The sequence below is a fragment of the Thamnophis elegans genome, chromosome 6, assembly GCF_009769535.1.
Source record: "Thamnophis elegans isolate rThaEle1 chromosome 6, rThaEle1.pri, whole genome shotgun sequence".
Lineage (NCBI taxonomy): Eukaryota > Metazoa > Chordata > Lepidosauria > Squamata > Colubridae > Thamnophis > Thamnophis elegans.
In genome coordinates this window covers 80,587,205-80,600,674 of record NC_045546.1, presented here as the reverse complement: position 1 = coordinate 80,600,674, position 13,470 = coordinate 80,587,205, and the positions used below count along the sequence as shown (strand labels likewise).

Sequence of the window (13,470 nt, the reverse complement as noted above, 5' to 3'; positions counted from 1 at the left end):
AACAAAGTTAGCTTTCTAAATCTAAATCGAACATTATTTTTTTTAAAAAAGGGTTGTTTTTTTAAGCAAGTACTGGGTGGGTTCGGTGTTGACTTACAGTGCTCTCAGTTACAACACCCCCCAAAAGCTTTTATTTGTATAGGTTACATTTATTGATATTTGCCATATTAAAAATTGAAATTGATGCATTCACTGCTGCTACGGCTTCTCACAATTTTTTTTGATCCCATTTTAATGTATTATTTTTCAACGTTGGCTGGCAAATAATTTGGGTTTTGCAGAAACTTGAGAGGGTGTGATTGATCAATGATCACTGATCAGTGCTAAGAATCACTGATGTTACAGAGATGCTTTTTCAAAAGCCAATTGAGCCGAGGTGGTGCAGTGGTTAAATGCAGCACTGCAGGCTACTTCAGCTGACTGCAGTTCAGCAGTTCGGCTGTTCAAATCTCACCGGCTCAGGGTTGACTCAGCCTTCCATCCTTCCGAGGTGGGTAAAATGAGAACCCGGATTGTTGTTGGGGGCAATATGCTGACTCTGTAAACCGCTTAGAGAGGGCTGATAATTGGACTTTGTTTTTCCCTGAAGATATTTCGCTTCTCATCCAAGGAGCTTCTTTAGTCAGAACTGAAGAACGTTCTTGGATGAGAAGAGAAACATCTTCAAGGAAGGACAAAGAAACTCCAGTTGCCTTTTGAAAAAAAAAAAAAAAAAGCATCTTTGGGACAGCCGTGACCTGGATGGCTGAGAATCTCCATGGACAATCACTGATGTAGGAAATCACAGATTCCAGAGAGAAATGTGTTTAAGCCAGAGGCTAGTTTGCTCTTTTGTCATCCCGAGTTTATTAATTCAGGAGAAGTTTGCCTTTTTTTCTCCTTTCTGTACAAAAATGCCACAGCTTTTTCTTTCCTTTAAAGTGCATACCAAGAGCCGAGGTGGCGCAGTGGTTAAATGCAGCACTGCAGGCTACTTCAGCTGACTGCAGTTCTGCAGTTCGGCTGTTCAAATCTCACGGGCTCAGGGTTGACTCAGCCTTCCATCCTTCCGAGGTGGGTGAAATGAGGACCCAGATTGTTGTTGGGGGCAATATGCTGACTCTGTAAAACCGCTTAGAGAGGGCTGAAAACCCTATGAAGCGGTATATAAGTCTAACTGCTATTGCTATTGCTATAATGGAATTGTTGGTTGCATGTGTGCTCTTTCTTGCATTAAATATGGCCATAACAAAACCAGCTAGTAGAAATTGACCCTTCTTTGTCTTGGTGCAAGAAATCTCTGTGTGATTTAGCACATTAAGCTGGAAGTTGCTCACAGAGAGAAAGCATGGCATAATACTAGTCAGAATATCCACATCATATACACCTCTCGCCTACTTTCTCCTCTATAGTCATCAAATATTTAAAGAGGAAGAGTTTTCCCCCAGCAGCCTGTTTCATAGTGAAACATGACCAAGACTTTTTAAAGCTTAGCCTGAATGTCTGTTTTTATATTCACTGCAGATGGATTTAACCACCTTCTAATGTGGTTTTTCTCTACATCAATTTAGGGGATGTACTCCTGGCCACAGCCTTTCTGTCCTATTCTGGTCCTTTCAATCAAGAGTTCCGTAATCTTTTGTTAACCAGTTGGCAAAAAGAAATGAACACTCGGAAAATCCCATTTGGGAACAATCTCAATCTCACAGAGATGCTGATTGATGCGCCAACCGTCAGTGAATGGAACCTTCAAGGGCTGCCAAACGATGACCTGTCAATCCAGAATGGCATCATTGTCACGAAGGCGGCTCGTTACCCTCTGCTGATTGATCCACAAACTCAGGGCAAGATTTGGATTAAGAACAAAGAAACTCGGAATGAGCTGCAGGTGAATTAATTTCGAGGGCATTATACTCACGTTTGGAAGTAAACATGTTCAGGACGGCAGCAAAACAGGGGAGAGAGTACTTGAAAATATTCCAGAACAATACACTGTAATGAACAACGTTACTTGCCAACGTTAACTGTGGTTCATTTGGAAACCAGCAATATTGATTTTTTTAGGCTGGGTTTTTTTTTTTGCATAGGAATTGCTGCTGTTTCTAACTTTTTAAAAAGCTCCATTATTTTAAAACTTAACTGTATTACATTTCTGCTTTGAAATTGTTAAGAAGGAGCAAAAATGGGGAATATAAATTTCCTAAATACATCGTAAACAAATGATGTTTTAATAGAGTTATGATTGAATCCTGGGGATGAAAAGTCACATTTAACCCTGGTTAGTTAATAAATAAAGGTTTTAGTTTAGCATCTAATTCTTTTCAAGTGAAGTCCAATGTCATTCCCCCTTCTGGTGATCCACACGTTCACAATTTATGAACATTATGATTCCCTTTTTTTCAGATCACTTCTCTGAATCACAAATATTTTAGAAACCACTTGGAGGATAGTCTCTCTCTTGGAAGGCCATTGTTGATCGAAGATGTTGGTGAGGAGTTGGATCCGGCTTTGGACCACGTATTGGAAAAAAACTTCATCAAAACAGGTTCTACATATAAAGTGAGAAAAATAACATATTCCAACCTCAAAAAAAAAATTAGTTCCATATATAATTCTAGTTTCTACTTTTAAGTACAATTTTTTTCCTTGACTTTGGTGTCACCAATAAATCTTCAAGAGAATAGATTACAGCAGTGGTCTTTAATTTTTGCTCTATCTTTATAAATGATCTTACATTTATTTTGTGTGGTCCACTATACTTATTATGGTTGCTACATAGTACAATGCTTGAAAAAATCTTTTGATGAAAACTTTTTATTCTGGAACTTTAGTGGGATATTTAAAAAGTAGTAGAACTACCTTGAGAGAGATCTTAAATGCCTGCATCCTTTTCATTCTAGAAATAAGTATTTTCCTTTTATCTTTCTTCCCTACTTGTTGAGTTCTACTTCAACTTATTTTTCAATTAATTTTTATGGTTACAAGTAAAGATTCCCAGAATGCAGCTTTAAGATGTAAGGTGTAAGATTTAAGCCTGTATGATTATTAGGAGTTTTTAAAGCATTAATCTATAAGCAGCAGAGAAAAAAAATAAAGATCTTACAATCTTAAATGGCAACAATCTTACCATTTATAAATCAGATAAAGATACGGAAAGTTATATAGAATAAATTGGTTTTAGAAATGTCATTTATGTGTTTTATGCTAATGTGCAAGTTTACTTCCCTATTAATTATGTTAATTGTATGTGTACAAAATTAAAAGAATACTTAATGAATATCTACCGGTTGATTGAAGGAGTCCAATTCATCTTATAGGCATCTATTTTGGAATTGTTTTTTATTAATTAGGTAAAAGTTGGAGATAAAGAAATGGATGTGATGAATGGCTTCAGACTTTATATCACCACCAAGCTTCCAAATCCAGCCTATACCCCTGAGATTAGTGCTCGTACCTCAATAATTGATTTTACTGTCACCATGAAAGGACTAGAAGATCAGCTTCTAGGGAGAGTCATTCTAACAGAGAAACAGGTACGTGGAAAGAAATTTGTGAGTAAATTTGTGACTGTTTATTGAAATATATTTTTATTCCAGGGATGGGTAAAATAAGCAATTATGTGGAAAAATTATCTTATAAATCCTTCTCTCTCTCCCTCCCTCTCTCTCTCTCTCTCCTTTTCTCTCTCTAAAGATTCCCCCACACACAAATTAAAACCATTTAGGTTTCTATGAGAAAAACAACTGACATATTTTAAAGGTGTTTCTTGCAACACCTCCAAATAGTTCTCTTAATTGGTTTTGCGATTTGTACAAAATAGAACAGTGTACTACTTTTTTCATTTATCTGTTGACTCCTCAGAATTCCATTGGAACACGGGCAGCCATATAAATCTGTTGAAAAAAAATAAAACATAACCAATAGGCGCTAAATAATAAACACATTTTTTTATGCTTAGCTGACATATTTCTTGTTGAATAGAGATTCTAGGAAGAGATGACAGCTAATGTGTTCATAGTGGGCACTGAGGAGAGTTTTAATTAATAAAAAGCTAATAAAAGCACACCTTCAGAACTGCTGTTTGCTTTTAGGGGAAATCATCCATTTATTTAAAATAAACGGGTAAGCCCTGAGGAAAGATTTTTGTTACACTCATTGTAGACATGGAATAATTAACTTCTCTACTCTGCTCCTCAAGATCTTTCAGATTGTTTTCTGAGCCGAGATGGCGCAGTGGTTAGGGTGCAGTACTGCAGGCCACTTCAGCTGACTGTTATCTGCAGTTCAGCGGTTCTAATCTCACCGGCTCAAGGTTGACTCAGCCTTCCATCCTTCCGAGGTGGGTAAAATGAGGACCCGGATTGTTGTTGGGGGCAATATGCCGACTCTGTAAACCGCTTAGAGAGGGCTGAAAGCCCTATGAAGCGGTATATAAGTCTAATAAAATAAAAATAATACATAAATAAAAATTTTCTTTTTGTTCCATGATTGGTATTTATATTTGGCTTTAAAAAAATGTGTATGAGAAAAATTAGTATAGAAACAGACTCAAGTAAATAAAAGGAATTTACAAATATGAAGATCTGCCTGACTTGAAATTGCACCTTCTGCTTAGTCTGGAGGAAAAACTAGGTTCTTCTGAAGAATAAAAACAACTTAGAATTAGAAGGGCATGATCGGAGGTTCAGATGCCATGATTTTCATGGTAGATAATGAGAAAGCTAATGTAAATTTTAGGAATTATTATATTACAAGTGCCATAACAGATATAAAGTTAGACTGCCCAAAAATGCATTTATAATATGTTTCTCAGCACAGAAGCATTTTTATAGGACAGAAAAGATAGATAAAGCAATATGGTTAACTCATCCAGAGTTGTTAAGAACAGGATCATTGAGAATATAAGATGAAATCAAGAGCAATTGACTGCAGAGGGATTTAGTTTATAATGCTTTTTATATGCACAGTTTAAAAAAAAGATTTAAGATAGATAATAGGACATTTGAAATTGAAAAGCAGAAGATAGTATTTGAACTAAGTACAACAAATGAACATGTGATTGCTAAAAAAAAGGACAAATTTTTATTAAAATTTGAAACCTAAGAAAAGCAAGTGAAATGTGTGATAAATGTGCTAAGAACTTTGGACACACTGTACTGCTGGATCAATGGGAAAAGATGTAGTTAAAAGCATTGCTATAACTTAAAATATATATTTTATAAAATGATGTACCATTGGGATATGACTACTGAACAGTTGTCTAGAATGTATAAAATTGCTTCAGATTGGGATTACATGGAGGGTTATTTTATCATGCTTGACGGATTTGCAAAAAAAAAAAAGCCATATTTAATCACAGTTCTTTCTTATTTTCTTTATTTCTACTATTTATGTTATTTTTAACTGGTTGAAAAGTTGTTCAATAAAATTATAGTTTCAAAAAATCCATGATAAACTGAGGTTGTTTGCATCATCCTTACCATCTAAATTAAACTACCTAATTCATAAAAAGTTTATTATTCAGATATGAGGACAAAAACAGATGTCAGATGCTACTTCATTTAATAATCAGGAAAGAAACCACTCAACTCCATTTGCTTGAAATTAAGTGTACTTTTACTAATTACAAATGAATAGTAGCGAAGCGAAGCTGAATCTGGTTAATTAGGCGCAAAAACAAAGATTATCATGTATAGTTCAATCCCCTCCCCTTGGCACCCCAGTCCATAGTCCAATTATAATTCACCCAACTGTCAGGTGGGAGACATCTTCAAAAAACATCACCAGGATGGAATGCTGGACAGTTAACCTTGGCGGGAAACTCCCTTCCTCCGCATGCGCAATGAGATGGTCAGGCCAGCATCTAGAATCTTCCTCCAGCACTTAATGATTCCCTTCCCAAATACCATGCCCCCCTCCCCGTTTCAATGGCAGCCGAAGCAGCAGTAAAGCAGAGGCTGACAACAGATCATACTGTTGTATTTCTGATTTGTGTTGAATTCTCACTAATCAGAAGGTCAGAGAAGAGATGGTAGTATGTTGCCTTGAGCTTTGAATCTAGTAGATAACATGATATTTAGTTATTAGTGCAAAACAGACTATTATGCCTAATTGCATTTCTGCACCTGTTAGGGAACAAATTTGTCATGGTTTCAAACTGATATTTGAATTTGGCATTTAGAAGTCATGAGAAAAACCAGGATAATTTATGAGAATTTGAGGAAAGCTGGCTGGAGAACTTGATAATTTATTTCTCTGAAATGTTGCTAATTTTTTTTTAAAAAAGCTTTTTTTTAACTCCTATTTTGTAAAGTGAAAAACAGTTTCTGCCAATTGCTTACTTTTTCCTAATGTAAATAGGAACTTTGAAGGTTTGCTTTAAAATGTGATTTATTTTTTTTAGCCAATGAGGATGAAGTTAAATTCTCCCTCGGTGCTTGCTCAAAATTATCACATTTTCCCAAGCAAGTGATGTTTTTCTTTGAAAAAAATGTGCAAGTTAAACATAATGTATATTTATTGTCTTGTTTAGATTGGCTGTAAAGTTGACAGATTCTTTTTTCACAGAAATTTTAATAGCTTCAAATGGTGAAAGAACTTTGCAGTGAGTTAAAAGAAAATGACTACACATTCTAGATGATAATGTGTTTAGTTAATTATCAGGATGTCATTCCTGCCAGCAAAAGGCTAAATCCATTTTTCTAGTTTTTATTCTTCCTTTAGGTATCTCATTTAGTAAGGAATATTACATAGTGAGATAAGATGAGTACCGTGGTGTTCAGAATATAATAGTAAAATCATTGTGTCAGCGTTGCAAATATCATGCAGAATTAAATCAGAGTCCAAGGCAAAGCTATCCTTAAAGTTCCAATTTAATAAGACGGACATGTTGGCACATATGTGGGAATCCCGAATCTGAAAGCTTCCTGGGATTCCCACCCAGTTGAAAGTTCAATATCTTGCCCCACCCCCCTACACACACACAAGTTCATCACATGGTCCAATCTTCCTCTGCCACGCTGGTATTTCCACCCATCTAGTTCCGGTCACGTACAGAGGTGCAGAGACAAAGAATGACTTTGGGCTTCTAAAAAGGAATGACAACACCGCATTCTACAATTCTACTCCTTACTATTCCCCCTCCCAATTACTACACTAATGAAACAGCATAGTAAAACAACAGAGAGTGTGGCAGGCCAAAGATCCTAAAAGGAATTTGACTGCAGGCCTGACACATTGTTCATGTTGTAGGTGAAATTAGCTTCTATTGTCCAGAGAGGAAAAACTTTTAGATATAAGATCACATAGTGGAACTTTGTAATAGCATGTATTTATATCTGGAAAATGTCTTCTTCGCAACTATTTTCATTCCAGTTTGAAGTAGAAACCAATTAAAACAAATAGAATGTTTTCTCATTGCTTTCTGGATTTTTTTTATTCATTTGCTTCAAAACTAATGCTCAAATTGCTGATTGCTTGTCCAAAGAAAATCCCATGTTTCTCCTAAATTACTTTCATAATCTCCAATTACATTTGTTTTTACAGACTGCCATAGGTCACTCTTTTTCAGTGGTGGGTTTCAAAAAAGTTTGGAACCTCTTCTGTAGGTGTGGCCTGCTTTCCGGGTCCACTGGTGGAACCTCTTCTAACCGGTTCGGTAGATTTGACGAACCGGTTCTACCGAATAGGTGCGAACTGTTAGGAACCCACCTCTGCTCTTTTTACAGGGAAGACACTTTAGCTCATATTTAAGTTATATTCTGCACAATAAAAGAGCTTTAGAATTAGATATATACTAATGTTACTTTCGATAGCAAAACCTGGGTCAAATGAACTATTTCCATCCAGGCTATACTACCTACAGTATTTATAGACCTAAATTCAGTATAATATAAGTTGTTAAAACCCAATCTTAGCAATATTTGCCATCTTTTAAAACATTCACAATCTCTGCCTGAAGCTCTCACCTCATTCTTCCGAATGATAGCACCAGTGTTGTGCATGTCATCTGGGGAGACACTACATATGAAACATTAAACATGAACAATGTTGAATTATTCATCTTTAAATCCGCTTAATGTAGTAATCAATGTTATATCCTGTGATCTACAAGTATATGCTGAATGAAAAATTCATGTGGTAGTGGGTTCCATGGGATACTTACAGGCCCCATGCTGAGTAGGCTTCCAATCCATCAAATAATTCCAAGCATCTTTCTACCCCACCCTGTTTTTGGCTCCTAGCTCTTTCATCAAAGTTGTAGTGATGACAGGCTGGGAGCTGCAGGTAGGAAGAATCTAACTGTGCTCACTTGGATAATCTTAATGTGGTTGGGTGCAGTTCAGAATATGATTTCCTCCCTCCCCTGCTCTGAGTAGTCCTCTAGATCAAGGGTCACCAAACTTTCGTACCTCAGAGACCACTAAATTTATAATTTTAAATCCCGCGGACCAGTGGTGGGATTCAAATAATTTAACAACCGGTTCTCTGCCCTAATGACTATCTGGGTAGGTGGGGCTCGGTGACTTAGTGGGCTTGGCCAACTCAAGGTCACTCAAGTTGATGGGCGCTTCGCCTTAGCTGTTACAATGTAATAAGAGTTAACCCGAGAGGCAGTTTCTGTAAGCAGGGCAATAAAGATGAGGCTAGAAACAACACCAGAATGTTTCCTTCCTGCTTTCCTTATAGGATTAGCCCTGTAAAGTGGGGAAAAAACAAAATGAGATTTCTTCCAACTATCAGTTCTCTGAACTACTTAGAAAGTTACCAACCGGTTCTCCCGAATAGGTGTGAACTGGCTGAATCCCACCACTGCCGCGGACCATTAATATGATTTTTTTTAAAAGATAAGTGCAATATAAAAAATTCAAATAATTTTTCTGCAGAAAGTTTGGTCCACGGACCACTGGCTAGTGACCACTGCTCTAGATCAGGGTATGCAATCAAGGGCAGAGAACATCATAGGAAATTGACCAACGATAATGAATGAATGTCTCTTGGTAATAATACTTTGGCTACCAATTTGGCAATGCATTGGTACTATACTGTAAATGCATGTATTCATTGGCCTGCTTTCAATGATACATTACACTGAAGTATGACTTTGTGAAATGCTTTTAAACAGGAGTTGGAGAAAGAGCGAACCGATCTTATAGAAGACGTGACAGCTAACAAAAGGAAGATGAAAGAACTGGAAGACAATTTGCTGTATCGACTGACGAGCACGCAAGGCTCTCTGGTGGAAGACGAGAGTCTCATCATTGTACTTAGTAACACGAAAAGAACATCAGAAGAGGTGACCCAGAAACTCCAAACCTCAGTTGAGACTGAAGTGCAGATTAACTCAGCTCGGGAGGAATACAGGCCAGGTGAGATGATTCTCCCCCTCCTGAACTAAAGATCAAAATTGCAGTTATTGCTTGGGCTGTAATATATTAAAATCAAAATTAGCCAGGCCCCAGGCCTATATGGAGGAAGATGTGAGAGTTTTATAGGAGAGGTTAATGACAATTTCCTTGGAACTTTCCTTATCCACTGAAATTAAGTGACGGAGAGAATTGAGGGTCTTAGAACTGCAATTTTCATCCATTGTCCCTAGCAGACTAAAGATAGGCAATCCTCGATTTACAGCCTTTCATTTAATGACTGTTGAAGTTACAAAGGCACTGAAAAAAAAAGAATTATGACCGTTGCATCATCCCCATGATGACATCATCAAGATTCAGGTGCTTGGCAACTGACATGTATTTATGACAGTTCACTTTCCCAGGATCATGTGATTTTCATTTGTAACCTTCTCAGCTGGCTTTTGACAAGCAAAGTCAATGATGGAAGGTGCTTCATTTAACAACTGTAGCAAGAAAGGTTGTAAAACGTGGCAAAACTCACTTAACAACTAACTTGCTTAGAAACAGAAATTTTGGATAGAATTGTGGCTGAGAACTACCTGTGCAGGGGAATAGAGCCGAGGTGGCACAGTGGTTAGGGTGCTGTACTGCAGGCCACTTCAGCTGACTGTTATCTGCAGTTCAGCAGTTCTAATCTCACCGGCTCAAGGTTGACTCAGCCTTCCATCCTTCTGAGGTGGGTGAAATGAGGACCCAGACCGTAGGGGCGATATGCTGACTCTGTAAACCGCTTAGAGAGGGCTGAAAGCCCTATGAAGCGGTATATAAGTCTAACTGCTATTGCTATTGCTATAGATCTCTAATATCTAAAATTTTCCAAAAAAAGAGAGAGAGTCCTTTTGTAAGTCAAGAATGCCTCTTATTGAGTGGTAAATAATAACAGTGAAAGAGATTTCATTTGGAACTCATATTGCAGTTTTTTTGAATATGCAGATGAATAGAGTACAGTGATTTTGTAAACACAAGGGGGTGAGGGGAAAAGATATCTGCATTTCTTAATTAAATAGAAAATAGTTCCAGGTTTAGCTATTTAGTATCAGACATTAATTGTCATTATGAGGTTTTATAATTACAGATGTAATAGTGGTTTTTGCATTTTTTGTTGATCCAATCCAATCTTGTTTTGTTCAGTTGCTACCAGAGGCAGCATTCTCTATTTTCTGATAACGGAGATGAGCATGGTAAATGTCATGTATCAAACGTCACTTCGGCAGTTTTTGGGCCTCTTTGATCTTTCACTTGCCAGGTAACTTTGATTATCTCACATTTTTCACAGCCTGGATTAACAAAAATTGGCACAGCTTTCAGACAGCTGAAACGGTGTGATATAGCCGCCCTTGTTTAGAATCTGCAAACCCATATCATTAATCTCATAGTTTGAGAACAGGTTCTGCAGGACTTAAGGCATAAAAAAAAATGTTTGACCATAAAATGACAGCGGGAAAGGAAGAATGTGCACAAAATGCGATCCAGAATACTTCTTACTTTATTTCTTAGCTCTACAAAATTGGTCTACACAGCAACTTTCCCTAAATATGCACGGTATCTTTTTCCATTTTAATTTTTGCCGTCGGTTCATTTCTTTATGATTTAATATTCATAAATGCCTCAATTTTTCTAAGCATTGTAGAGTCCTTTGCAGCTTCCCAGTGCAAATAATCTTCGCTTTGAATGAAACTGAAAGGAAGGATATTGGAGAAGGAAATAAACATTGAAGCAGCAATTCCTTTTCTGCCCACTGGGTGGGATCATGCCTGTCTCAGGTCTAACTTTTAGTTTCTGCCGTCTTAAAGTTCCTCTCTGTCACACATAGCACCATTTCAGTCTTTCTTTCTTAGAGCCAAGGAACATAGCCTTCCAATAGCCTTAAGTCATGGAGAAAGAAATAATATCCTACCCTGGAGAATATGAGAAGAAAAAAGTAGCAGATAGTGTAGCCTTTTCTTTAGTGATTTCTAATGAGATCTCATTTTAAGCATATTTCTGGTTATCGTTCTTAAGCCTCTCCAAGGGCTTTATTCTCAGAGCCGATGAGGCTTAATAAATAAAAATCCTATGCAGAATCGAAATATTCGCTTTTGTTATGTGTTGACATAGCAAGCACTGATCTGCGTTCAAAAACTTCAGCTTTGCATTCTCTAAAAGGGCCTGAGAAAAAGAGAATAATTCAGAGGAAGCAGACTATATAATAAGTACTCTGGAGGGATTGGAACATTAGAAGAGTTTGGAAAGCATCAAGTCAGAAATAATTTCCCGGGAGAAAGAGCAAATTCTTCCCGTATGCAGAAGCGGGCAGAAATAACTATTTCTGCCTTTGCAATGAGATGTCTAGATGCTGAGCATATTGTTTCCTTCACTTCGAGGCATATATATATATATATATATATATATATATATATATATATATATATATATATATATGTGTGTGTGTGTGTGTGTGTGTGTGTGTGTGTGTGTGTGTGTGTGTGTGTGTGTGTGTGTGTGTGTGACCCCCTCCTCCATCCAGTAACGAATGCTGAAACAAGCTTAACTGGAATGTCCTTTAATTGCAAGACACCAACACCTCAGTGGCTGAAAGCCAAACATAACAAACAGATAAGGACCTTGGCAGCAACTCAGACAAACTCAGGCAGCAATAAACACAGATAGGGCTTGGCAGCAATCCAGCCTGCCAAGCTCACAGTACTGTCCTCCGACATTCAATCCTGCGTTGACTTCTGCAAAGAGGGCCGTGTGCACAAGTAGTATTTTTATAATCTGGAGAGGAGCCTAATGACCACCAGCTGAGTGCAATCACCTCCTGTAATTGCGTAATTGTTCATGACGCCTAGTAGCTCTTCGAGGGCGTGCATCCAGGAACAACTCACTACTGGCCTCTGGCTCACTCTCTCTTGTCTCCTCCCCACTGGTCCAAGGCTCAGGTGCCTCCTGGTGGCCAACCAGCCTCTCTGCGCCCTGCTCGGAATCGGAACCCTGTCCAGGGTCCTCCACCTCCTCCATAGCCGACTCCAGAGGGCCCCTCGCTGTCGGAGTCTGGTGGCAGCTCCAACGGCACCTGCTGGGCCACAACATATATCTAATAAAGCTGAAGGGGATGTGTCAGTCTAATGCATAGCTTATAGTCTAATGAATCAAAAGTATAGTTTTGCTCCATAGTTTTGGACTACAATGCTCATAAATTCCCATCCTGCGTGGGCTTGGAACATAGACATTAGGTCTGTCTGTGGTATATTGGAGAGCTGTGCTTCACATAACATTTCCAGTAACTCACAAGCAAGCAAGTAAAGAGCGAGAGACAGGAATTACTATAACACTTAAGTTTCAATTATGGAATTATCAATGAATTATCTTCTTATCCTAGCTTTCGCCTGTGGAGAAAGAGATTTAATTTACGTAACATGTTAAGCTGAACATGTAATGCTTTGTGAAACCTTCCTAGTTGTGCTAATGCTTGCAAACAGAACTCCTCTGCAATTCACTTTAAGAGTTTTCTCGATGCATTTGAGGCTCCAAGAGTAAGATCCAATTCCCTGACAGTGAGAACAGTTAATCAGTGGAACAACTTGCCTCCAGAAGTTGTGGGTGCTTCAACACTGGGGGTTTTAAAAAAGAGATTGGACAACCATATGTCTGAAATGGTATAGGGCTGTGATGGCGAACCTATGGCATTTGTTAGGGAATGCCAGGTGTTGCCCTGTCAGCTCCCAGCTGACTTTGGACTTCTTCTTTGGCTGTTTTTTTGCCCTCCGGAGGCTTCCCTGAAGCCTCCGGAGGGCGAAAAACCACCCAATGCGCAAACCGGAAGTTTGGGAATGGACTTCCTGTTTGTGCATTGGGCTGCTTTTTGCGCTCTGAAGGCTTTAGGGAAGCCTCCTGAAGGCTCCAGAGGGCAAAAAATGGTACTATCGGCAAACCAGAAATCACTTCCAGGTTGCCTGTAGGGCCGTTTTTTGCCCTCCGGAGGTTTCAGGAGGCTTCCCTGAAGCCTCTGGAGCATGAAAAACGGTTGCATGGATAAACCAGAAGTCACATCCGGGTTGTCCGTAGGGCTGTTTTTTGCCCTCTGGAGGCTCCAGGGAAGCCT

General features: G+C 38.4%; 1 protein-coding gene across 1 annotated transcript in view; it reads left to right on the top strand.

Annotated features, from left to right (window-relative positions):
* The window catches only part of DNAH5 (dynein axonemal heavy chain 5), a 178,452-nt gene that overhangs the window by 136,153 nt on the left and 28,829 nt on the right, over nt 1-13,470 (top strand). Inside the window, 5 exon segments of the mRNA XM_032220460.1 lie at nt 1,551-1,867; nt 2,383-2,538; nt 3,330-3,512; nt 9,104-9,347; nt 10,518-10,632. Of these exon segments, the coding sequence (XP_032076351.1) occupies nt 1,551-1,867; nt 2,383-2,538; nt 3,330-3,512; nt 9,104-9,347; nt 10,518-10,632 (1,015 nt within the window).